The sequence below is a fragment of the Chenopodium quinoa genome, unplaced genomic scaffold (assembly GCF_001683475.1).
Source record: "Chenopodium quinoa cultivar QQ74 unplaced genomic scaffold, ASM168347v1, whole genome shotgun sequence".
Lineage (NCBI taxonomy): Eukaryota > Viridiplantae > Streptophyta > Magnoliopsida > Caryophyllales > Amaranthaceae > Chenopodium > Chenopodium quinoa.
The window spans coordinates 974,642-999,193 of NW_018742410.1; the positions used below are offsets into that span (position 1 = coordinate 974,642).

Sequence of the window (24,552 nt, forward strand, 5' to 3'; positions counted from 1 at the left end):
GAAGTCCTTTGTTCGGAAAGATCCGTCTTTGAAAGTTGAATTCATACAAGAACTCATCTCCAAGCAATTTCATTTCGATGTCCCGTACCGGAGGGCATGGTATGCAAAGGGGAAAGCAATAGCTGATATTTACGGTGATTGGGAGAGTTCTTACGGCAGACTTCCGCACTTCATGCAAGCCCTCCAACAGTCAAACCCGGGAACGTGTGTTGTGTGGAAGTACAAAGCGTTGGTTGACGGTGTTTACTACAGCAACATGGAAGTGTTTGAAAGAGTGTTTTGGGCGTTTGGCCCTTGTATCGACGGTTTTAAACATTGTATGTCAGTTATCTGTATCGATGGGACGCACTTGTACGGGAAGTACAAAGGAACACTGTTGGTTGCTACAAGTGTTGATGCAAACTTCCAAGTATTTCCTCTAGCATTTGCGTTGGTTGAGGGGGAAAACACCTCCAGCTGGTCTTGGTTCCTGGGTTGCATTCGGGTTCATGTCACTCAACGAGATGGCCTTTGTGTTATATCTGACCGACATCCTGGGATCATTGCAGCAATGACTGATCCGAACGTTGGATTTACCGAGCCGCGAGCCTATCACAGATTTTGTGTTCGCCACATAGCTTCTAACTTGAAGACTCACGTGCGACGAAACGACATGAGAGATATGTTCAAGGCTACGGCGTACCAAAGGCAGGAAAGAAAACTACACGGCGATCTGTGTTTCATTAGTGAGGCGTGTAACAAGGCAATGGAGTACATTGTTCAAATTCCGTTCACCATGTGGTCCCTCTTTCACGACGCTGGACGTAGATACGGGATTTGCACTACTAACTTCTCTGAGACATTCAACAACGTGTTGAAGGGAGCACGGTTTCTACCGATCATGTCCCTAGTCGAGTTAACTTTTCATAGAGTTAACAAATATTTCACTTTGAGAAGGGAGTCTTCTGAGGCAAGATTTGAACAGGGACTTGCATACCCCCCCAAGGTCACTGCCATTCTAGAGAAGAACACCGCAAAAGCCAGATATCACAGAGTGGATGCGTATAACCGTCGATTGCATATTTACCAAGTTACAACAGAAAGGGGAGACCGACTTGGTAGTAAAGGAGGCCATAAACATACTGTTAACTTTCAGTTAAGAACGTGTACCTGCAACAAACCTACGATATTTCACCTCCCATGTTCTCACGTTCTAGCCGTATGTGCAACGTACTCACTATCAGAGCGGCCGTGGGTTGACCCGGTGCTGCAATCGGAGGCATACACGAGCACATACGCGCCGCAATTCTGGCCAATCCCTTGCGAGACAACCTGGACGCCCTATAACGGTCCCAGAATCATTCCCGACGGGAGCATGTTGCGTGGAATAGGGCGACCAAGGTCAAAGCGCATACGTAATGAAATGGATGAGACTAACCGGCCCGCGAGCAAATGTAGTCGTTGTCACGTTCAGGGCCATAACCGGGCAACGTGTCCATCGAGACCCTCAGAGGACCCATGACTGTTAACTGAAATTCGTTGTAATCGTAGATGGAGGAATTATTTTGTAATAGAAAATTTTGATTTAATAACATTTGGAACATTTTGATTTAATAACATTTGGAACATTTGATCGTTAACATTTTGGTTAATTGCTAATGCGTTAACTCTGTTGGGATTTGTTAAATTGCATGTGAACAGATACGATGGACGGTAGGGCTGTGGAGCTGGCTGTTGTGGTGGCTGTTGGAGGACTGCAGCATGCAAGCTGTTTGCTGAAGCTTGTTTTCTGCCTGGATGCTGGTTGCTGTTTCCAGCAAAAAAGCGCTGTCTGAGACAGCGCTTTATGTTGAACATATAAAATAGTTGTAGTTGGTTTTTTTTTTTAAAAAAAACCCAAGGATAAAACGCTGTCCGAGACAGCGTTTTATGCCCTACTGAATTTAAAAAAATACAGAAGGTAAAACGCTGTCTGGGACAGCGTTTACCAGTTGAATTTTTTTTAAAAAAAAAACCAGGGGTAAAACGCTGTCCGAGACAGCGATTTACCCTGGAAGCTTAGTTTGGTAAATAGTTTTGCCACGCTACCATTTTTGTCAATAGTTTACGTTTAGAGCTCAAACTGGAAAAACGTTCCTGAAGGAGGGCTAAAGGGAATAGTAAAATGCAATACTCTAATAAAAATACACAGTTGGTGAAAGTAACACCCGGTTTAACGAGTAAAATTAGAGTTGTCAAGTCCGTCAACAACTTACCCGACTAACTTGACCCAAAAAAAGTTAATTCAGATATCGATTAGTTTGAGCATAACAAATAGCATGACTCTTTTAAAAAAAAAAATTATATATATACTTAAATTTAAAGTAGACCTGACCTGACTTGACCCGACTTTATCGAACCTATCTGAATATTCGAATTGATAGCTCTGTAAAATGACAAATCACATTTATGAGAATGGGTTACATATAAACATTTACTATGACTAATATTTTATGATAAAATCATGGTGTGATTAATGCTTTGTTATCAGTACTACATATCAATTTATTATTTTTTTTAGCATTATCCATTTTATTAATATTAAGTGTGTTTTATAACGATGTTTAACCTCTTTATTTACAATTGTCTATGTGCCTTTATAATTAATAATGTTCGTGTTGAGGTGTTATACCTCTTTTATCCCTTGTTTTTTACATCATTTGATCCAAAAAATCCTTACATGAAGTGAGATCATGGTTAAAAATAAAAAATAAAAAAAATAAAAAAAAAAGTGGCTGGGGGACTAATATTATGCGCTTTGGATCAATATGTATGCTTTTACTATGATGAAAAAAAAAATAAAAAAAATAAAAAATTACTAAAACGTCATTAGTTACATATGTAGATCTACATCTAACCATTTTTGTTCTAATTTGCATGCATTTGAGGTCTGAGTGTTTGACTAATATAAACTTAGAGAATAATGTCAATGGAACTTCTTAATATTAAAGTGTTAGGCCAATTGCATAAAGTGCTTCAAAATAATGATCAATTATCATGTAATTATTGAATCATATTTGGCTATTTAAGACACTCATTGATATTTTAGGTATCAAAATAGATCTTGTGTAATGGAAAAATTAAAAATAACAATAAGATAAGCAATTTGCTAAAGTTATTAAGAAGAATTGTTTCAAATGTTAACATAATATAATGATTAAGAAAACATGTTTCACATGTTAATTATATAATCATAGGATAACAAAAGAAGAATTTAAAAAAAATACAAAGCAACAAATAAAAAATAAATAAAAATAAATAAAAAAAAAAAGATGAAAAGTAGGGTAAGGATGAAAAGTATAAGCCCTCGTTTAACACGAGAAATAAATTTCTGTAGGAAGTTGTATTTTATGGGAAGTTATTTCCCAAATGAAATTCATAGGAATTTCTTTAAGTTGTTTAGTTGTAACAATGGGATGTTGAAATTCCCATGAATTTTTATTGAACAAGGGGACCTTGGTAATTTACTTCCTATGTTTTGTGGGAAGTAGAAATCCCCATGAATTCCAACTTCCCTCATTTTTGTTTTGTTGTGTCAACCAAACAACTATCCACATTATAAATTCTCATTAATTTTCACTTCCCCCATTTTATTGTGTCAACCAAACAGAGAAAGGGAATTTGAAAAATCAGTTCATAAGAGTAGGCTAAAAGCACAAGTTTACAATGGTAGCCGACTAGCCAGTGAAAAGCAAAGTCAACCAAGACACCATTACTAATATTTTTCATTATATTATTAATATTTTTCATTATCCTATATTAAGATACTTGCTTACAAACTCCAATAAAAAATCCACGATTTTTTTTGACAATTTTGCTATTAATCATGTGCAAATTAGCATTTACTAGCATTTATAGTTAGAGGTATCAAAACCTACTCGACCCAAAAAATATTCATTTTAGATTTTAACTCGCATAAATACAATAATTTAGCATAATTCAAGTTTAAAATTAGACCCAATCCGACCCAACTTGACTTTTACTGAACCCGACCTGACATCCAGAATTCACACCTCTACTTATAGTGTGTGTCTAACCCAAAAAAAGGTCTATGTCATCTTCCCGCGAATTCACTGGAAATTTTACTCCAAAATCCCAACATTGAGCAGCAATAGAATCGCGCTAAAACTCAGCACAAAGCTTCAACAATGTCAGCACCATCAGAAGAAACATCTACAGCTTCTCCTTCTTCGCAATCCTTGATTCTTCGCCTCCAACAATCCCTTGACTCCTGCTCCAAGGTTTTCACTCTCATCCCTTTTCGCATTTGATCAAGTAATAACAGCACTTTTTGATCAGAAAGTTTAAACACCCATTTAGCTGTTTTTACATGTACCCTTTATTGATTTTTTGTTGTAGGCAGAAGAAGATGGTGATATTCGTCAATCGGAACAAGTAATTTCTGGGATTGTTGAGTTTCTCAGCTCAATTTCTGATGCTGCTATTTCAGATCCTGATGATGAAGAAAATCGAAACAATTCAATCGTTGTTCTTACGCATATTCATTCTTTCCTCTCAAATCCTTCTCTTGATCAGGTACTATTCTCTTTATCTCTCTACAAAATCTGGGGTTTGGAGGTTTGATTGTGAATTTTTGTGAATAGGGTTTTGTGGGCATGTGTTACATTGAAGGTTGAAGAACCTATTTAGCAGAAATTAGGATAAGGGTATTGTTGAGGTTTAGTTGAAGAAATTACTTTTATGTTTTGGATGTGTTATGAGCTGTTTAATTGAGTTGTTTGATTATTGTTGTTACTGAAACAACCCTTTTAAATACACGTTTGAGAGCGTTGCTATACATGTTATGGATCATCTACCATTCTACATCAACAACATCATCCCTATGCCTTTAATCTAGCTCTTGCCATTGACGGGGTAAGGGGGGTTGGATGTAACTATGTAAGTACTAAGTAGCCTTGCCCGGCTCCGTCTAGTGAGGATACCTTTAACAAGTTGGTTTTTAACAGGCTATTGTTGATGCACTTTCATTTGAGATGCCCAAGGCTATTGCCAAGTTTGCAGGAGTGTCCCAGAGGTGCCGTGAAATTGTTGAAAGTGTTATTGATCACTTCACAACAAAATGTAGCCCACGCGACATGATTTCAGTGTTCTCTGAGGTATATACTTTCAAACCTGTGTGCTTATTTTGGTGTTAAATTTTCCATAAACATGCATTGGAAGCCCCCCCCCCCCCCCCCAACCCCCCGCGCGCTTTTGTATGATTCAGTTCGTAAGCTATCAAATTCTTAAGGCTTGTTTTCTGCCATATTATTTCTTACGTGTTATTAACTGATTTAGCAAATGTTTGTGAACTAGCAGTCTAGCACACAGTGTTATTGCATACTTCGTATAATTGAACCCCTTTTTGATGTCTATAGCATAATACTTGTAAATGGATTGAAAAGGGGTTAGTAGGGAGTCTGGAAACATGAGCATAATGTTAGGACTATGTTTATTGAAGTTAAGCAAATTGCCTGATGTCCTCACTCGTCCATTTGTCCTATTCCTTTTTTCCCTTCTTCACTTACCTTTCTCTTCGGTGGCAGGGTTGGGAGGGGAGTCAAAGTGGTGATAACACAAAGTTGCCTAGAAACGATTGGAATTTCTGTAAATCTAGAGGGAAATGTGCTCTCAAGAGTCAAGATAAGGAGCAAAGAAACAAAAACTGAGAGTGCCAAGCTTAGAGGATTGTAGGAATACACAAATTTTTCATGAGAAAGGGGCACTGTGGTACCAAGCATCGTTATTTCTGTAATTACAGCAAGGCTAAAGTCTCAAAATACTTGAAAAGGCATTTGATTGGCTCCCTGTGTATTACTTGTATTGATTTCTTTACTTTCCTGACTTTCAGCTTGCTATGTTTGTCTATTGATGGCAAAGAAATTTCTTTTGGGATCTATCAGTCACTTTTTTTTTTTCTTGGTAAAATCACTGTCAACGTTTTTAAGAATTTATAAATCACAAAATTATTTATTTATATTTACCTAAGTAACAATAGAAATCATGTAGTTCATAGCCTGTTAGCTCTGACTCTGAAGCTGTACGGCTGAAGAACAGTCCATAATTTAGTGTCTATGCCAGAGTAGCTCTTTCTTCTTCAAAAACTAACTTTCAGTTTCATATGCTGTGCTGTTGCTTTTCAGAACTGTTATTGGCATGGCTATGGTCTGCTTCAGATTGCATCGAAATACTTGTGTGCTTAATCATCTATTTATCTCATGCTTTATTGGAGGATTAGAATGATTGTTGGCCACATCTTGTTGATGATGGACGTGTTAATAATTCTACTGTGCTATTGTTTCGTATTGATTTTACATTTCTGACAACTTGATATCATTGGAGCAGGCATTGGATTCCTATGGGAAAACAACTGATGCATCTGGTTATGTTTCTGCTCTTCTATGCGGGGTCTCTAAAGGTGCCTACTGTATGCCTTGAGCACACACTTTTTCAAAGGAAAAAAGGAGTGTTGTTTACCTTGATGCAACATTTTTCTTCTAATTGTAGATTTTGACTTTAATTATAATTCAATTTCAATCTACAAGTGTGAATAGTTTGAATGTCCAAATATTCTTCATTGGGCTGGAAGAATAATGAATTTTTTTTTTCCCCAGCATTTCTCTCCATACGTAGACGTCAGGCTGAACAAATTAAAGTTGCTCTTCCCATTATCCTTAATGTTGTGAAGGCTGCGTCTTTCGATTTGGATGATAGAGATATAGGCTTCAAGGATTTGTTTGAAGGAGCTATTAGCATTGCCAATTCCATGCTAGAAGCATGTAAAAAATTGGTCTGTTAATCTATGACATGTGAAATTAATCATACTTTCTCGGTCCAATCTCTTTCTGGCTCATCAATTTGATTAATTCTTGACCAACAGGAGGATGGAGCAAATGGACAACTTCGTGGTTTACTCAGCTTGTATGTTTTACAAATCATGGTTGGTACTCATCTCCTAATTTTATGTTTCTGTAATATCTTCAATTCATTAAAGGAGATATTAATTCCGTCTCTTACCTATTTTTGAGAACCCATTGCTTAAAAGCCTTAACTTCATTGTTAATTAACATTTATTTTTGGCTTTCATCTCCATTTTGTTTCCTTCACTTTAGCAGGCTTTACCATGTCATGTAATGCTTGTTTATTACATGTCCTGCAGACTGTTGTTTCAATCAGCGCGGGGGATGAAATTTCGTCTTGTCTTTCCTTTGTTCAAACATTATCAAGCTTCTTTCCGTATTGTGGTTTATCATATGCGGATCTTGTATGTGGCCTTGGAGTTGATCCACTTATCAATCTTATACGTGGTGGTGAGCTATCAACTTAGTCTGCCTTCTTCCTTGTCAACTTTCCATTTATCTTGGCATCTGTGGTGGTGATTCCTTTTCTCTTCCCATCTATGATGTCCAGATGAAACGGATGATTATATGGATTGCTTTTGCTATGTCAATCATGGAGCAGTGCTTTCAGGTGAGTATTTGTCCATGATTATTCTACTGTACTATCTTCTTAAGTACTGTCCTGTTTCATTGTTACACTTCTTTCTCGTCTTTTGATCCAGTGATTTGGGGGCATATATCTGATGAAGTCCCTCAGGCAGCTGGGCAGGATGTCAGTCTTCTTAAGAATGATCTTAGGACCTCCCAAAGTAGAAGATGGTCAACTATAGGCATGATGAAGTACATATTCTCTTTAGGTGAGCTGCCTTGGGTCTTAAAGAAACATGCGGCAGACTTCTTGCTGGTCATCACAGAAAACAGTGAACAAGTTGTGAACGAAGACATGATATGCTCATCCTTTACACCCAGCCTTATTTCTACTCTGCAGGTATTCTCCTGCCATGTCCCAACATAAATCATGAATCATTTCCTCTGATCTCTTGCTGATGTTAGAAAATATTCAGGCTATTCTGTCAGTCATCATGTATGCTCCAGATGCTGAGTTAAGAAAGATGGCTTTTGCTACCTTAAAAAGGGTGAGATCTCTCTGGAATCCTGTGTCTTTTCATTCCTTGTTCGCATGAGGTTTTCACATAATCAAGCATTCAAGTATAACAAACTCATAGTAGGTTTGTGGAAATATTGTTATGTTCATTCATGACATGTGGTTGCGTGATGTGCCATAGCAGACTAGAGGCTTTCTTATGAAGTTCAGTTCTAAACTACTCTATAAAAATGAAGCCCTAGAATGCTCTGTTCAAAATACTTTCTTTTTATTTAATATATAGAAGGCTGTTACCAAAACCTTACTCCTTTGCTAGCCCTCCATTAAAAGTGCTGGGATGTCATGGACCCAAGTCCGTGCAGTGACAGTGCCCCTCCACCACTCAGAGGTTGGGATATGAACCCCAATCACATGGTTAGGGGCTCCCAAGTGAAATCTTTTGGTCTATGGTTTCTTGAGTGAGCCATATGCTAAGTACCCTATCAATAGAACTCCATATCTCACTCAGAGATGAGTAAAATGTTAGCAACTACTAAATTTGGAATTAAAAAAAAAAAATTGCGTGCCAAATGTCCCAGTTTTCCTCCCCACTCTTTTTGTACCTTGTTTATTGTTGTGTGCTCTGCTATTTCTGATGACAAAGAATTCTTGCACTTGAAGAGCTTGCTGTTTATAAGGCTGGTGGCTTGATGCACCTTATTGCCCTGTTTGCTGCATATCTTTGTTTGTTTTTTCCTTAAGCTAAAGATGTTGAATTATTATATATTGTGTCTTTCATCTTATAGATTGTATCTCATATTATATATTAAAACATCGTGGTGCTAAGTCTTTTGTTATATACGAAGTACTTAAGAATATTCATTATTTTGTCATTCTCCTGGGATCTGATCAATTGACAGGTTCTTGCTGATAATCCAGCTTCTTTAAGGCTAGACATAATGCAGGTCTTGGTTAAATCTAGCACCTCTTCATCCATGGTTAGACTTTATCTCCTCATTTCTGTAGTTACATTGATCTATAATCCCAGACACAGTGGACTCTGCATCACTCATCTAGCCAATTGGTACTTTTTGCAGGTGGCAATACTTTTAGATTGCGTTAGGGAGAATCTTCGAAATGATTATCTTAAACTGCGAGAAGAGAAAGTGTCTTCTAGCTGCACTTTTTGGAATGCTAGCATACTTGAATTGGTAGAATTTATTTTGAGACCCCCCAATGGAGGACCACCTTCCCTCCCTCAGCAAAGTGATGCGGTATTACATTCCTTAACTTGTATGTTTTTTAAATGGCTTCTTGCTTATTTTATATTGTTTCTGATCCTGGTACTCTTATTCTGTTCCTCTTATGATGTCTTGGGATGAATGGGCAGACTGCATGTTCCTATATATCTTCTGATTCCACTTTGTTGTCATTAATTTAATTCGTAAATTGCAGGTTCTTTCAGCTCTTAACCTGTATAGATATGTTCTAATAGCAGAGAAAACAGGTGAGCATATTGTTTATACTTAAATCAATTTGTCTCTATGAGTGGCTTGCTTTGTATCTGTACATATGAATTGACTTCATTCTTCTGTGTTACTACTATCTCTCACCTGCAGTATGACACTATGACTGAACCAATGCGTGTAACTCACAGGCTCACTGCTGTCAAGTGACCTTAATTATGATAATCTTGGCATGTTTTAGATGTGAGATATATAGGTCACCCTGGCCCTTAGAGTGATGTTTACAAAAAATTGCATGTATGGTGAGATTTGCCTTATATCACAAACATTCACTGAAATGGAGGTCAACAGATTCAGATTTAAGGTTAATTAGATGTTGTAACCCCTTTGTCCCAGGTCTCGACACACGCTGGACAAATGTTGGAGTATAACTCATGATCATGGAGTGTCTTAGAACCATTAAAGTCAAGTAAGATGGTGAAAATTTCCTTGATTTCATGATTTTAATGACCAAAGTATAGTCTTTGGATCTGGGAAGCAATTGGCATTGCTGAACTAAGGAAAATCCATAAATAACTATGAAAAAGTATCCATAAATACAGCACATGGTCAATTCCAAATCATAGGAGTTTGTGCTGCAATGTTTTATTTTAAGATCAAGACTCTGTTGCCATGATTGAGGCAAAGACTACACATATGTGCCTTGAGATGCTCTCAACAGTATGATTCCTCTGATTCGCATGGTCTGCTACACTGCGAGGGTGAGAATTTACAGCTAGAATCTAGTGAACCTTATTTACAACTATGAACCTTTTCTTATTATAGGAGAGTGAGCTTGACACAGTGGATTTTGAGGGTTCTGAGTGATTCTGCTTGGTTGCACCGATCCTAGAGTTTTCCTGTGTCATTTTGGGATTCTGTCAGCTCATGGGGAAGGTGATCTATTAAACCTAAACTTGCCGATCATAGACAAGATGGGAAAATTTATTGATCTGCCAGAGCCAATTTGACTCTTGGCCATGTGAATATCTTGGACTAGGAATGATGATTGATGAGTCTCGATACAGCTCTAGAATTTCTATATCCTCAGCAACCTATGTCAACAAATATTTTACATGTTTGGGCTTGCTACCCTCTTCACCAAACCAATACCTACAACGCTTATAATCATTGTTGTGGATAAGGGACAACGTTGGCTTGTGCCTGAGAAGTGCCAGCAGTCTGCCATTTGCTCGTACCCATGCCGGGTTTGCATAGGGTATGAAGTGCTGTTGGACTAAGGTAAAAAAACTGTCAACTAAAGGGTCTTGAGTGCTTAGGGATCATTTGCAGGCCCACCACTCACCAGGCCTTAGTACTGTTTGGCTGGAAGCTATCCTTTACTCATGGTTGTCAAGTTTTGGTGTAATTTTTGCGAGATATCTTATCATCAAGTAGGATTGATTTTTAACTTTTTTTGCCCTAATTTTGTGAATCTGAGTAGTTAGCTCCTGCATTCTCTAAAGTCTAAAGAACTAGTGTTTGGTCAGATTGTCAGAATTTAGGATAACATGGGTATACCTGGTCTGTTGTTCATTAGTGCTGTTACTCACATAAGGATGCAGATCTTGCCACATGTTATTATGTTAGAGTAGTCTCTGAGGGCTACCTTGGATGCCAAGAGCCCATATGACCAGTTAATGCAATGGCAGTTACTAGGAGGCTACATGCAGATTCCAAGGCAAAACTTTATTTACTCGTGGGCTATAGTTTTTCAAGTGCTTCAGGGCTAAGAGGTATTATGATTGACCCAGGATTTGATGTTATCCCCTCAATCAAGCGTTTTATTCTTATTTATGCCCGGCCAGAAACCTGCAATAACTGGATATGATATGGAATCCCTTTCTGAACCTTGGATTGAGCCAGGCTGCCGATAAGTTTGATATCACTTATGCAGGGACCTGTCACTGTTATTCGAGGACATGTGCGATACCAGAACCCAACAAGGCACCAGTATGGCTTTGCCCTAAGTTCCTAACAGCAACGATGTACTTCTTTCTTAGCCTGCTGCACAGCTTTTCATAGCCTATAAAGCACTCAGATGCCACAATTATTACTTTGCTCTCACCAAGCTTAGCTTGACTTACTGCATCACTTATAACGTGTTTGGTTAGCGTTCATGGTGGAAAGGGGAGGGGATGGAAAGAAGGGGAAGGGTGATGAGTGGAGAAAAGGATGAAAAGGATTATGCTTCCATTTCCTTAAAATTCTTTATAATAGTGTAAGGATACGTTGATTAAAAGGGGATGGAAAATGGATCCATCCTATTCTTTTCTGTTCTTTTTCCCCTATTCCGTGTCCAGAAATAGTAAAATAGATCCCTATCTTTGACTCCCCATTCCTCCAACAAAAAATGAGCTTGTGATGGCATCTCATAGTAGTAAAAAGTTATATTAACATCTCAGTATCCCTTAAATTTTCCAGACCCATAAATTTTTTTGCATAATTTGTTTCTGTATCTGTATGAGAGACTATGGATGCTGTTTCAAGAATTTTGATGCCAGAATATTGACCGCTGATACAGGGAAGACGAACTTCACAGGAGTTGTGTCTAGAAACAAATTAGAGGAGGTGTACAACAAGTGGCTCTTGCCTCTAAGAACTTTGGTGATGAGCATAAATGCAGAAACCAAAAAGGGTGACAAGCAACTTGCAATGGACATAATGTGTGGATTAAACCCTCTTGAGCTTGTTTTGTACCACTGTATTGAACTTGTTGAAGAGAGCATCAGACAGTCATGATGGTTGGTGACTCAAACTTGAATGTCCCCCTTATCTTGGCTGTTTTCGTTATACATTTATATAATATTGTTCTTTTGTTCCCCTCGTCATCAGGATTAGTTGGGGGTTAGATTATTAAACTCTTCAAGATACCTCTGTTGTTAAAGCTATCAACACTACTCATCATTGATTCTTTACATACTGAATGGAACAATTGATTTTTGAATTTTGAAGGTCTTTTTCTTTTGCCTTTATTCTATTCTTTTATAAGCTTGCATTTTCTGTATCTTCTACCCTCTATTTCCATTCAAATCCAGAAATCTTGAATTTGCTCTCTCTCTCTTTTTTTAAGGTAAACCTCTCAGGTCTTGCAAGGAAGCTGAAGCCGAGAGCCCGGGCTCGATTTTAGCCGTAAGCGCTGTCCTGTGGACCTGTGAATAATTCTGAAACATTTGCGTCTTTTTTTTTTACCTTTGGTTTTGTGAAAGTACAGGTATAAGAGGGATAAGTTTATTTTATTGTTTCAGGAAATAAAAAGTATAGGTTATAGACAAATTCATGATTCCGAGAGGGTGAACAGCTTACCTGACATGATATACAAAATCAATCATGATTCCCGCCCCCTTATAAATAATGCATCTTTATCAGCCATTACATACCTACTTGCAAAAATATGCTTAGAGAGTGGATTTGTTTCCGTTTTTTAAACTTTAGACTCAAGCAATGTCTAGTTGACTCCAGATCTATAATCTTTTAAATACTGCTATTCTTTGTGGGGATCTAAGTTGGTAAATGTTTGTACTTTCTCTACCGTGAAAGCTAATGTTAAGCGGTTACTTTCTCCGTCCCAAATACTATCTCCGTCCCAAATACTAGTCTTTTCTTTTGAGGAATACTAGTCTCTTATTTACTATGTGCTAGTTTGGTTGAATGTAGGAATTGCAAATTCTTTAAAAATTTGATTTCCCATGAAATTGAACTTCTTAGGAAATTCTAAAAAGTGTTTGGTTAGCCAAGGAATAGGAAGTTCCACTTACCTAGGTCCCCTTGGGTAATTTACTTCCTCCATTTTGTGGGAAGTGGGAATTCATGGAAATTTCTACTTCCCATGAATTTGTCAACCAAACAATTCCAAACAATGTCAATTCCTAGGAATTTTAACTTTCCATATTTTTATTTGTCAACCAAACAATACTTAAGCTTACAAGCTATATAAAATAGTTTATCATAATTCTTATTTGTCATATTTTAACAGGACTGTGTATATAAAGTTTATCCATGACGTATTAAAAAATAACACAACTCTTTTAATCTTTATTAAGATTTTTTGGGCATGACTATGCTTCCATCAAATTAAATCCTAATTAAAATTATTTTGTTATTTATAATCATTAACAATGAAAAGTTCCAAAAGTTTATTAAAAGTCAATATGAGTACATGAAAAATAATATAAAAATTGAGATACTAGGGAAAAAAAAAAAATTAAAAACGAATTTGCCACATCTTGCATTATTTTTTATAGGTAGAATATAAAAGGGAGATCCGACATAATTAGAAATGAATTTTGGGAAATGAAGGGTAAGATTTCAAGTCAAACAACAAATAAAACATTTATTAAAATTTATTTAATGATTTATGCAAGTGTTTGTGGATGTTTTCATGTTGTCTTCTTTACTTTACCCTTTCCTTTCTACTTTTAATAGTCGGTGGTAGCTCAACTGTCGGACTCAAAAACGGGTCAAAACTGATTTATTACCCATTTTTTATTTCAACTTTTCCAACTAATACCATAGTTGAATACAGCTCACACACACACAACAGGCCCAATTTGAGGCCCAAAACATTCCCAACAATAAGCCCAATAGGAGAAAGGCCCAAATGTAATTAATGGCATGAAAGCTTCCACAAAGTGGGGAACACCATGACAATTGGTCAGCTGTTCCACGCCACCTAGACCATTTCAAAAGTCATATTTGGACCACACTATTTTTAATGTTATTTTGACATATTCTTCAAATTATTGATTTATTAATATAAATGTGAAATATGAATGAAAATTAATGGTCAACTTTTTACTCACGAGATTCAAATGTTTTTCTTTGTGCAACCAGCATCTCTTGTTTGATGATTACCAATAAACATACCAAATATGCCTATCTAGACAGAGACAAAATTTAAAGGTAGGTCTTTAAATTTTTATGAAACTCTTTTGACTAATACTATCTTCCCCTTCACACACTATCCAGCCACAATTAGTACATGATAGATAATAAAACAATATAGTCGTAAAGGAATCTACAGTTAGGCGTACAAAATTTACCAATACGCTGAATTAACTTTTAGAAGGGCGTCATTCATCTTCACCCTCTGTTAGTTGTCTAATTGTTATTATGTCAATAGAAGTACAACATTTTTAAAAAAATGCTCCAGTCCGAATCTAAGTAGCTCAAACGCATCACCAAGGCAGAGTTTCAATAATTGTATTACTCATGTCCAATGACATCCAGTGCTATCCAGGAATTAACAAGTTTTTAGTTGTCATTTTTCGTATCTTTATCTGTATGATTTGTATCCATGTACAAACAAATTCCATACAGATACAGCCTACGGAACTTGATGAGTTACTTAATAATCAAACCAAATTTTATCTTCCATTCAAATTTATAAGCTAAAAAACAAAAGAAAGAATCCAATAGACCATGTTTATATTATCTTGCAAATAATATAGAATTCATTGTACTGACTGAAACTGTCTATAAAGCTGAATATATTGAATCCGAAATTGGGTACTCAGGCAGCTCCTGATGATGATAATATCATGCAGCAGAAAGCAGTATATTTTCTTTAGGAAGAAATAAAATTATGTCATGAAATTAGATAGATTCTAACATCTATTGTACAACTGCCCGTAAGTCATAAGTACCTAATTAAGGAAAGAATATGGCACAGAATACATTAAATAACGTATTTTGTTCCAGATGCAAAGAAGTGAAAGGGCTTACCCCAACGAATTTTTGGAGCAGTAGCGAGCAAAGATGGTAGAAAATCTGACCGAAAAGGAAAAAAGAACGAACATTTGAGTATCTGTATATTATCTAACAACTATGAATACTAAGCTTATCGTAGATTGCCCGGATTTGTATTAGCATCTGGGCAGTAAATAACCAAGTAAATCCCTAAGTCCTGCTGTAATTACACCTGTCTGATGGAGGGCTCTTAAGTCATCGCACAGTTGAATAAAGCGCCAACCAGAAATAAACCTTAGAAACAGTTAGCTTCAAATTTTGGAAATGAGGTAACGGAAACTTCGTTTCATCAGCTCATTCCAACAACTGCATCCTCATCTGGCACCATATTTAGATCAGGTAGCATAAATAGGGAATCATGCGACGTTGCACATTTCTGTGATAATGAATCAGAAGCATCCTCAATTTTATTTTGTCTTGATACACTTGACGAGGCTGCTTCTGATATTCCATTGTTTGTGTTATTATGTTCATTAACTGAATTTGCTTCTGATTTTATTCTGGATTCTACTTTTAGGTCAAGCTGTAGAACAAGTCAAAATTTTAAAATTAATGTCTTATACACCAAATGAAGACTTCAATAATGACAAAGAACAATTCTTATCATTTGAAACAATTCCATAGTTAAGTTACATATGCATCAGCATTCACAAGCATATGGATAGTTCAATCAGCAGTCCAGAAGTTCTAAACACAGAAACACTTGAAGCCATGATGAATCAATCTTCACTCAGTTTCCGACTCAACATCCTTTCAGAATTTGACAATAAAATTCAATGTATCTAAACCTCCATTCCAACAAATAGTGGTCATTTCATTTTTATATTAGAAAGATTTATGGGGCAGTGAAATTTCAAAATAGTGAGGCAACCACTAAGTCCGGAAAGTGACTTTTCTAACCAGTATACCAGCTTGTGTCAATCTTTATGCATTGTTTTATAGAGTACAGGGTTCAGACTATAAAACAAAATGAAGAAAGCGCACTGGAAAGGATCATGGTGAACTTTAAAGTCAAAGACAAACAAGAGGTCGCATCAGGGGAAATAAAAACATACCTTAATTCTCTTTAGATTCTCATTTATTGATCTTTCCTGTTTCAAGGTTACGCGTAATGTAGCCAACTCCTGTTCAGAGATGTAGAAACATCATCAGTAATTTGCTTCCAGAAAAAAGAACAAGGTAGCTAAGACTCTGACCAAGTTCAACAATTCAAACCTTTTTCAAATATGTCCGCTCCTTCACCAGTGAACTTTCCTCCTCTTTAAGTTCAGCAAATGTCTAACAAAAGTTGACAAAATCACGTATAAGATCATGACAGCGTATGAAACAGAATAATCATTTCAATAAGAAAATGAAAACAATTGTGTAGTGCATCAGAGGGTGCAACGAATAAACATCATTAAATGACCATAAGAGATGCAGTACCTTCTTCCTCCTAGGTCTTTTGCTGGTCGTGGTGGTGGTCGGGGTTTCAGTGGAAGCCGAAATCTGTAACAACCAATCATGAAGAAGAAGTCAGATTTCATGCACGTAATAAGAATCCAAAATCAGATTTGAAACAGAAACAACTCATACAACTATTTAAGCAAGTAATTAAGACAATGATTTGGTGACCAACTTGAGAATGCTACAACTGTCATTTGATACAAAAAATAGAAAAAAAAAAAATGCCCACATTATAACATTAGTCATTTCTGTCAAAAAAAAAAAAAAAAAAAAAACATTAGTCATTACTCCAATTAGACCAATTCCACATTACTCCAAGCTCTTATACCAGCATTGCTAGTTTTAGCATTAGATCCACATGATTATTAACCGACATTAGAATGAGGGCCCCACTTAAAAGTGATTTAAAAGGGAAGCAGGTTCATTCAAAGATCAAACATGTTAAAGTTCACAAATTTGGAAATTTCATAACATTTTTTAACATACAACTAATCATATTAATAATAATAATAATAAAGTTTGTAATTTGCAACATAACTTCAACTCAAAATCCCGCAAATTAACTTCAAAATCTAAATATAGATTAAAAAGATTCTAACTTTGGCCTACCTAACAACATTTTAAAAGCTTTGTGAAAATAAAAATGAAAATGATTTGTTAAAATGAGTGGGTCCTAGATTATTGGATAAGCAACTAATTCCCACCCATGACCCCCATCACTCACATGAAACTTTAAACCACCATCTTCCAAATATTAACACCCTCTTAAAGTGGGACCCCAGATAATCCCAACCCTCAATCACCATCATAAACCCCACTAACAATTCCCCTCGAGTCATGGACGGCTCGGATTTAAGGATCACCATAAGATCAGTAGAACTGTCAAACACTAGATTAAAAACAAAAGTGTATCATACACCTTCAAAAATGTCAGCAGCCACGTGGAAGGCTGCTACTAGTCCCCGGCAACCGTTAACCGCCAGCCCAACAAAGCTGATAACAAAACCGCTGTCTTATAGCCACGTGACCGACTCCAACCGGTGGCACTACTATCACGTGAGATTCATGGCCCCACCTCACGTGACTTCTTCCTCTCCACTCCCTTAACGCGTGGGATTGTACTAGTGGTTCCTTGCACACTACTACACTCCACGAACCCCATTATTATTTTTTTATTTTTTAAAAAAGTAAATAATAATAAAATATTTAAAAAAATTTGAAGCTATAAAAAATAAGAGCGTGTCACGAAGGTGGACACATTTGAACCTAATAAGTCCATCTTATAGCCATAAGATTTATGGTAGGTCACTCGCAAAAGTAGTCTTATAATGATAAGGCGGTGTTTTGACTTGCGAAAAACACGAAAAATGAAGAGAGGCGCATGGGAGTAGAGATGGGCGCGTGAACAGAGAATAAAAAACCAAGGAAGTTTGAAGAAGAAAGAGAAAGTAAGTAAGCACATCATCAATCTATCTAACCAGTAAAAACACCATTTAAAACCAAAAACCAAACGCGGACCTAACGCCACACCAACAACTTACAAGTTACAACCCCCTCTTCTTTCTTTTTCTCCCATTGTTCAATCTACTTGGGTCCCACGCCCAAACTATATCTCCATTCCAATTAAATGACATTTATGCCCTTGTTAAAGGTAAAACCAGTAGAATGCCATTTAGGTTAGTTAGTGAGGGTAAAGATGTCATTTGAGGAGAGAGAAAGAGGAGGCGTTGGGTGGAAGTTTCCTAAACACAAGTAAAAAGTAAGTCATCCAATGACTAATGTCTCTTTTTCTGACAATATTGTCCTTGTAACTTCTTAAACCCTTTTTCAAGGGTACTTCCGACAAATCCAACCCCCACCCACTTCTCCTAAATTAAATTAAAATTAAAAAAAGGTAAGTTAAAGAAAACAAGTTTTTTTCTTTTTAATTTTTCCTAAAAAAGAAAAATAAAAATTTTAGTAGCGGAAAACAAGAATGACAGCTGACCGGGAAAGTGGTGGCGACGAGAAAACTGAATAAACGTGACAACACTCTTTATTTCTCCTTCTTCGTCTTCTGCTTCTTCAGATTAAACAGACACGCTCCTACTCACGTGACATGTAATTACGTAAATCTGGAAAGGGTAATCTAGTCTTTACACTACTCTCCCTCCGCCGGGTCCCTCTCCAGCTGAAACGTCAAGGGTAGTCGGAGAGGGAGATCCGGGATGTTGACAAGGGTATTTTGGTAAATCCATCCCTCAAAAGGACAAAAAAATGTGGATTTATATTTTCGAAAAAAAAATCTCAAAAAAGGAAGGAAATACAGTTGAGAAAAATTGAAAAGAATGTTTTAGGAAAAAACGGAATTAGAGTGACGGACAGCGTGGAAAAAGGGGAGTAGAAAAAAAAAGTAATGGGAAAATGAAAATTAAGTGAGTGACTAACCTTGGATCTGAAGCGATCGGACGGCTGAGGATGAAGGTGGTTGGTATGGGAGGAGAGAGACTCGTCGCAACCTTCACTGGGAGACGCGGTGCAAGTCCAGGAAAGAGGAGTTGTCGGACTCCGGCGAGTTTCTCGCTTTTTGTCGGCGGAAGAAGAGGAAGACGGCGGTTTGGAGCGGCGTTGACGGAGTCCCCATGACGGCGGAAGAGGCTTGAGGATGAAGGAAGAAGGTTGAGAAGAAGAAGAGGTTAGAGATTCTTTGAGACGGAGTAGAAGGTCTGCTACTACGGTGTCGTCGATTATTGCTGCTCTTAACCACTCGTCTTTCATGGTGGCGGAGAGAGAAAGCGAAAGGGAAAGGAGGGAGAGAAAAGAGAGAGAAGAAAATGAGGAGAGAGAAAATGGGAAAATAAGGAGAGCGAAAATGAGGGGGAATGGATGGAAAGATGGGATGAGTGTTGTGTTGTATTATGTTGGGTGAAGGGCTGAATATTATGGAAATTCGTGGGTTTTTCCTTTTTTTTTTTTTTTTTGAAAATTAATTTATTTCTTTTTATTTGTATCTGGTAAAAAGAGTGTGTCCTATCGTTTTAAAACCTTACACAAGTCAACCAAACTCGAGCCAATCTAAGCTAACGAGCAAAGATAATTTAGGAATTGTGTGGATTAGTAAGGGAACTTGAACAACGTATAAAGTCTCGAGCCCAAGGTTAAAGTTGAGAGATACAATCCTTACCTTATTCTAAACCGATAATTTTATGTTTATTTTATTAGGAGAGTGAGTAGGTTTGAGAGTGGCTGACTCTCTCTTTCTCTCTCTTTATGTGGGTTCAATGAGAAGTCGGGTCCATTGGGGATATATACGTGGCAAGTGACATTAGTTATAACCAGTGGTTTTTTTTGGTTTCTCTTCAATTTCTATATTTTTCTCCCGTTTACTTTTTTTTCAGTGTTTTAGGGTTTGATTTCGGGTGTTCGGGTAATTTGATTGGATTTGGGTATGGGTATTGGGGGTATAGCCGTATAGTGGGAATGGCCCAATTAGGGAGACGAAAATGTTAGGCGTGGGCTGGATGCATTCATCATCAAAGGCTGACCTGTCAAAACTGTTGAGAAATAATAATCATATCAAAAAATATGGTTCCATTTCACATTTCAAACTTAAACTCACTAGTCACTACTATATGCACTGTACTTTGTTTAAATTCTAAACTTTCCTAACTTGCCAACTACTCCTAATACCAATTATACCATGGATAACGTTTTTTAAACTAGTTATAGTATCAAAGTAACCTAAGTTGTATGTAAGATTATTTGAAAATCTAGATTTAATAATTTAGGATATCTGATTCGGTATTTATTTTAAATCAAAAAGTTTTGGATAATGAATAGTTATTATTATATTGAATTTATGATATCCGAAAAATATCATTAATATTATAATCATATATCTTAGGTAATTAATGAATATCCTATTCGAATATAAGAGCATTATAAAATTAAAAAACGGGTGTCTTTACATTCAATCAATCAATCAATCAAAGCGTTAATCCCATAAGTGGGATCGACTACATGAATCATATTTGATTATTCAATGTAATCATCCAGAAAAATCTTCCTCCTCCTAATACCAAATTTGATTGTTCCGTGGTGTCTTTACATTTTCTGTTAAAAAAATGTGCACCAACATATAAGTCTGACGGACCAATTCATCTAGTACCAATCGATCATTTTAGGATGCAACTCTTTCCCTCTTGCCCAATTTTATATCTTATTACTACATATCTAAATACTTTTGATTCTTATTATGTTACAAAGGTTATTATTTGTGAGATACGAAATATGAAATATTTATTTATTGCACATAATAAGAAACAGATGTTACTTTCTTTCGCTCCAAGATTGAAAAGGATGACACCACTTAAAGGGGTCAAACCAATAAAAAAATAACTAGTATTATTGAAATATCCTCAAATTTCAAAACCTAAAATGAAACATGATAAATCGATTGTATGGTAAAAGGAAAACTACTCAAATGACCGAATGAAAACTTTTTTAAAATCTGATCCTAATTAACCTTACACTAATTTAAATCTAATTCAAGTGAAGCAAATAGTATAAAGTACAAAGAACAGATTTGTCTAATATTTTTCCTGTAAAACCCGTACTCATTCCTTTTTTTCATTCTTTAGTAGGCTATAAAGCAAAAAAGAGCAGTAAAATGCAACAAAAGAAAGTGTGTTTGCATCAGTTTTTATCACCTTCTTTCTCTTTAGAATTTTTCTTTTTTTGAGTAAGATTTTTTCTTTATTGTTATTATTATTAAGATTAATTGTTTATAGCTCTATGATAAATATTTTCCCTTTTTAATCTTGAAGAATCTTGACTAAAAGTTGAATAGTCTTTGGCTATGACTTGTGTGTACTAAACGTGAAACAAATGGGCGTCAAACAATACGGTCCCATGATGATGTATTATAACAGCAAATACAATAAAACGGAGTTATAGCTGGGGACTTTAAGAGATTGAAAGAGTAAATTAATGGCATTAATTTTATAGAAATTTATAATTTGAAATTAATGAATTTTCTTTTTGTTCTTGTGAAATAATGAACCAAGGCACCTAGCAACCGACTTATACGATAATAGTGTGAAGCAATTCATGCAAATGGACTTGGATTATTTGTTGTAAATGCAAAACAAGTAAAACTCAAATAGACTTGCATTTCTTGTAAATGTAAAACAAGTAAAACTCGAATATACTTGCATAATCTGGTACGGAGTATAGAAATTGAAACTCGAATGGCCAAACTATATATTAACTTCAGGTCGGAGGCTTAGCTTATTTTCCCCAAATACCAATCAAACGTGTAATGACACGAGGTATTACTCGTCTCAACATAATACGGATCAATAAGTTATTCGTAGTTACCTAAGTTGCAAAAGAACTTAAATTATGAGCCCAAAGAGAACAATGCAGTTTATATAACTAAGGCTTTATTTGATTTAACTTATTTTGTTTCAATTAAACTTAATTGAGTTGTATAAACTTAAAAAGTTAAATCTATTTTGGCTAGTTAATTTTTTTTAAATAAGTCTTATTTGCGTGCATATGAAAATTGTCTAACCTATTTTGATTGACCTTTATTGAAACTTATTTTGTTAAAATTAATTTGAACTTATTTTGTCTAAAATTAATCAATAACAAGTTGGATGAAACAATGAAACCTAAATATGAGAGGTGTATCTCAATTACGGAGTATTTAGTTTTATGTTAATTAGGTACATAATAATTGTGTCATCTTCCTAAAGTATTAAAATTTATTAATAGTGCTCATAAATACTATAAATCATTTTGTTAATGACACGTTAGATTCGTAATTGTTGATCACTTGACCATTGCTTGATAATTTTCACTAAACATAGCTTATACCAATCTTCCATCCAAAAAGCAACACCCCAACCCCTTATTACAAAGTACAGAGTATACTTAAATAAGGGTCACAAATCACAATTTTAATACGAAGCATTTGCCGCTCCACATTTATCAAATGCATTTATGCAAAGATAAGCATAAAAAGTCCGACCGCCTAAAGTTATCATATAGTACTTCGTATAATTCATGTACAAGCCAACCAAAAGAATATGATAATCATAATCATAATTAATACAATATCATTTGGACAATTTTTTTATAAATAATGTAGTTTGATTATCATACCGGGGGCTAAACATGAATTAGCTTAGGTACCCAAATCAATATAACTATGAAATGATCAAAATTTCAAAACAGTGATATAATAAGTAGTAACGCCAAAACATTGAAAATAATACGAGCATTATTGCACTTGCTCAAATATATGCATTTCAAATTATGCAAAAAAAAAAATAAAACAAACTAGACAAGAAAAAATAAAACTGGAAATGCATTTATTCAAGAGTACGAATACCATATAACATCATGCACCGATTTGTATAATTAATGTTTGAATTAATTTAATATTTTGACTTTTGACTCTTAAACTCTTAATTAGACTATAAAATATACTCTCTCCGTTTCTATATGATAATCCCATATAGAATCAATCATATAAAAGAAAAAAAGAAGAATATTTGGAATCTAACATTAAAGTACAAAAACAGTTCATAATTAGTTTGACTTATTTAAATTTTTTTGATTTTTTTTTTTTGGAAAGCATCAGCCATAATTGCATAATTCAAAGGAGAAATTTCCTTACTTAGAGTCATGTCATCAATCAATAATCAATTAATTTAATCAATCAAAATTTAATATGTATAAAATAGGAAATAAAAACTAAGTTAAAACGGAATATGTTTAGGGTAAAAATTACCCTAAACACGTGGCCCAATGAGGGCTTGACACGTGTCACCCCCTATAGCACCCTGAGCGTCCAACCAATTGATGCCACGTGGCATTGTACCCCCAATGGGGGAGCAGATCCTCATCTGCTATAAATAGAGGAATTATCCTCATTTATTGGATATTCATAAATACATACACAAAACCCGAGCAATATTAATTGCGGAATCTCTCTGAATCAGGGAAAAATACCTATTTACTTTCCGCACATTACCTGTTTCGGGGTTTTCTGATGTCCTGCGGGAGAGTTACAATTCCGAGACTGGAACCGGACGCCTGTACCTGCAAAATAACGGAGACTCCTGAGAGCTCCGCCTCCGACGGTCAAGTTAGTACCTGATTAAGGAGTAATTAATACGGAAATTAAAGTAATAAGATCTCTCTAGGTGAGAGTGTTTAAGGTTGGTAATCTGCGTCGTTAGCGAGATTAGCCGGTTATTAGTGTTCCGTAATGTTTCTGTTCTTCTCTTGATTTCTTGATCTTTTCTTCACTGCCTAATTAATGAGGATTAATTAAGTATTTATAGCCTTGAGAAGCGTGCCACTCTCTAGGTTTAGGGTAAACCTAGGGCTGACCGGGCCTCTAGACAGGATTGGGCCTTGTTGGCCGGTTTTCCCATTTGGCATGGGTGGACACGTGGCGTGTCTCAATTGGTCCGTAGAGGACGTATCTGTGATTGACACGTGGCAGGCTCCTATTGGCCTTCGTGAAGGACACGTGGCGGAACCTGATTGGTCCACTTGTCAGACGGTGATTGGTGGATAAAAATCCCCTAATCATTTGCCCCTCACAGGTGGCACGTGACTGGTCACGTGTCGCCTGTGACAGATGTCGCACGGTGACAGGCGACGGCCTGCTACAGGTGTCACCTTGCAAATGGCCGAGAGATTTTCCCGCCCAAATTTTGAATTTGGAAGCGACCCTTCGCCTTCTCACTTTGCCTATATAAGGAAGTGCTGACTTCGGTCATTTTCACATTTGAGAACTTTGCGAGAACATTCGGACCCCTGAACTTGCTCTGACATTTCGGACCTTTTCTGCCTACCGCCTGTTCTGACAAGCCGACTGCACCGGACTTCCAGAACTTCATCAACCGTCACTCGT

The 24,552-nt window shown here is 36.2% G+C and overlaps 2 protein-coding genes across 7 annotated transcripts; one reads left to right on the forward strand and one right to left on the reverse strand.

The window, feature by feature from the left end:
- The first annotated feature begins 4,081 nt into the window (after positions 1 to 4,081).
- Positions 4,082 to 12,907, forward strand: LOC110705688 (aberrant root formation protein 4-like). Of its 6 annotated transcripts, XR_002508118.1 has the most exons (16): positions 4,082 to 4,259; positions 4,378 to 4,554; positions 4,986 to 5,135; positions 6,364 to 6,436; positions 6,633 to 6,808; positions 6,899 to 6,958; positions 7,178 to 7,328; positions 7,429 to 7,488; positions 7,580 to 7,845; positions 7,922 to 7,993; positions 8,862 to 8,939; positions 9,039 to 9,215; positions 9,397 to 9,448; positions 11,971 to 12,190; positions 12,282 to 12,401; positions 12,520 to 12,907. XR_002508118.1 is itself a non-coding variant. In XM_021883604.1 (15 exons), the coding sequence occupies exons 1-14, from the start codon at positions 4,167 to 4,169 to the stop codon at positions 12,186 to 12,188; spliced, it is 1,803 nt and encodes a 600-aa protein (XP_021739296.1). In that variant the 5' UTR covers positions 4,082 to 4,166; the 3' UTR covers positions 12,189 to 12,190; positions 12,520 to 12,611. The 6 variants fall into 6 exon arrangements, 4 of the variants coding, with proteins under 4 accessions (XP_021739296.1, XP_021739303.1, XP_021739317.1 ...); XR_002508117.1 differs by having other exon boundaries at positions 11,971 to 12,401; XM_021883604.1 differs by lacking the exon at positions 12,282 to 12,401 and having other exon boundaries at positions 12,520 to 12,611.
- A 2,031-nt stretch (positions 12,908 to 14,938) lies between these two features.
- On the reverse strand, positions 14,939 to 19,583 carry LOC110705717. The gene is made up of 5 exons (XM_021883635.1): positions 19,068 to 19,583; positions 16,620 to 16,682; positions 16,410 to 16,472; positions 16,250 to 16,318; positions 14,939 to 15,717 (listed from the first exon to the last, which is right to left on the reverse strand). The coding sequence occupies exons 1-5, from the start codon at positions 19,395 to 19,397 to the stop codon at positions 15,484 to 15,486; spliced, it is 759 nt and encodes a 252-aa protein (XP_021739327.1). The 5' UTR covers positions 19,398 to 19,583; the 3' UTR covers positions 14,939 to 15,483.
- Positions 19,584 to 24,552: the final 4,969 nt, after the last annotated feature.

Excerpts from the sequence above, each read along its gene's own strand:
- LOC110705688 (XM_021883604.1), top strand. The coding sequence starts at position 4,167 with ATGTCAGCACCATCAGAAGAAACATCTACAGCTTCTCCTTCTTCGCAA. Across the intron at positions 6,959-7,177 it reads TGTATGTTTTACAAATCATG|ACTGTTGTTTCAATCAGCGC; the intron begins GTTGGTACTCAT and ends CATGTCCTGCAG. Across the intron at positions 7,994-8,861 it reads CTTTTGCTACCTTAAAAAGG|GTTCTTGCTGATAATCCAGC; the intron begins GTGAGATCTCTC and ends ATCAATTGACAG.
- LOC110705717 (XM_021883635.1), bottom strand. The coding sequence starts at position 19,397 with ATGAAAGACGAGTGGTTAAGAGCAGCAATAATCGACGACACCGTAGTA. Across the intron at positions 16,683-19,067 it reads CCGATCGCTTCAGATCCAAG|ATTTCGGCTTCCACTGAAAC; the intron begins GTTAGTCACTCA and ends TGGTTGTTACAG. Across the intron at positions 16,319-16,409 it reads AGCGGACATATTTGAAAAAG|GAGTTGGCTACATTACGCGT; the intron begins GTTTGAATTGTT and ends ATCTCTGAACAG.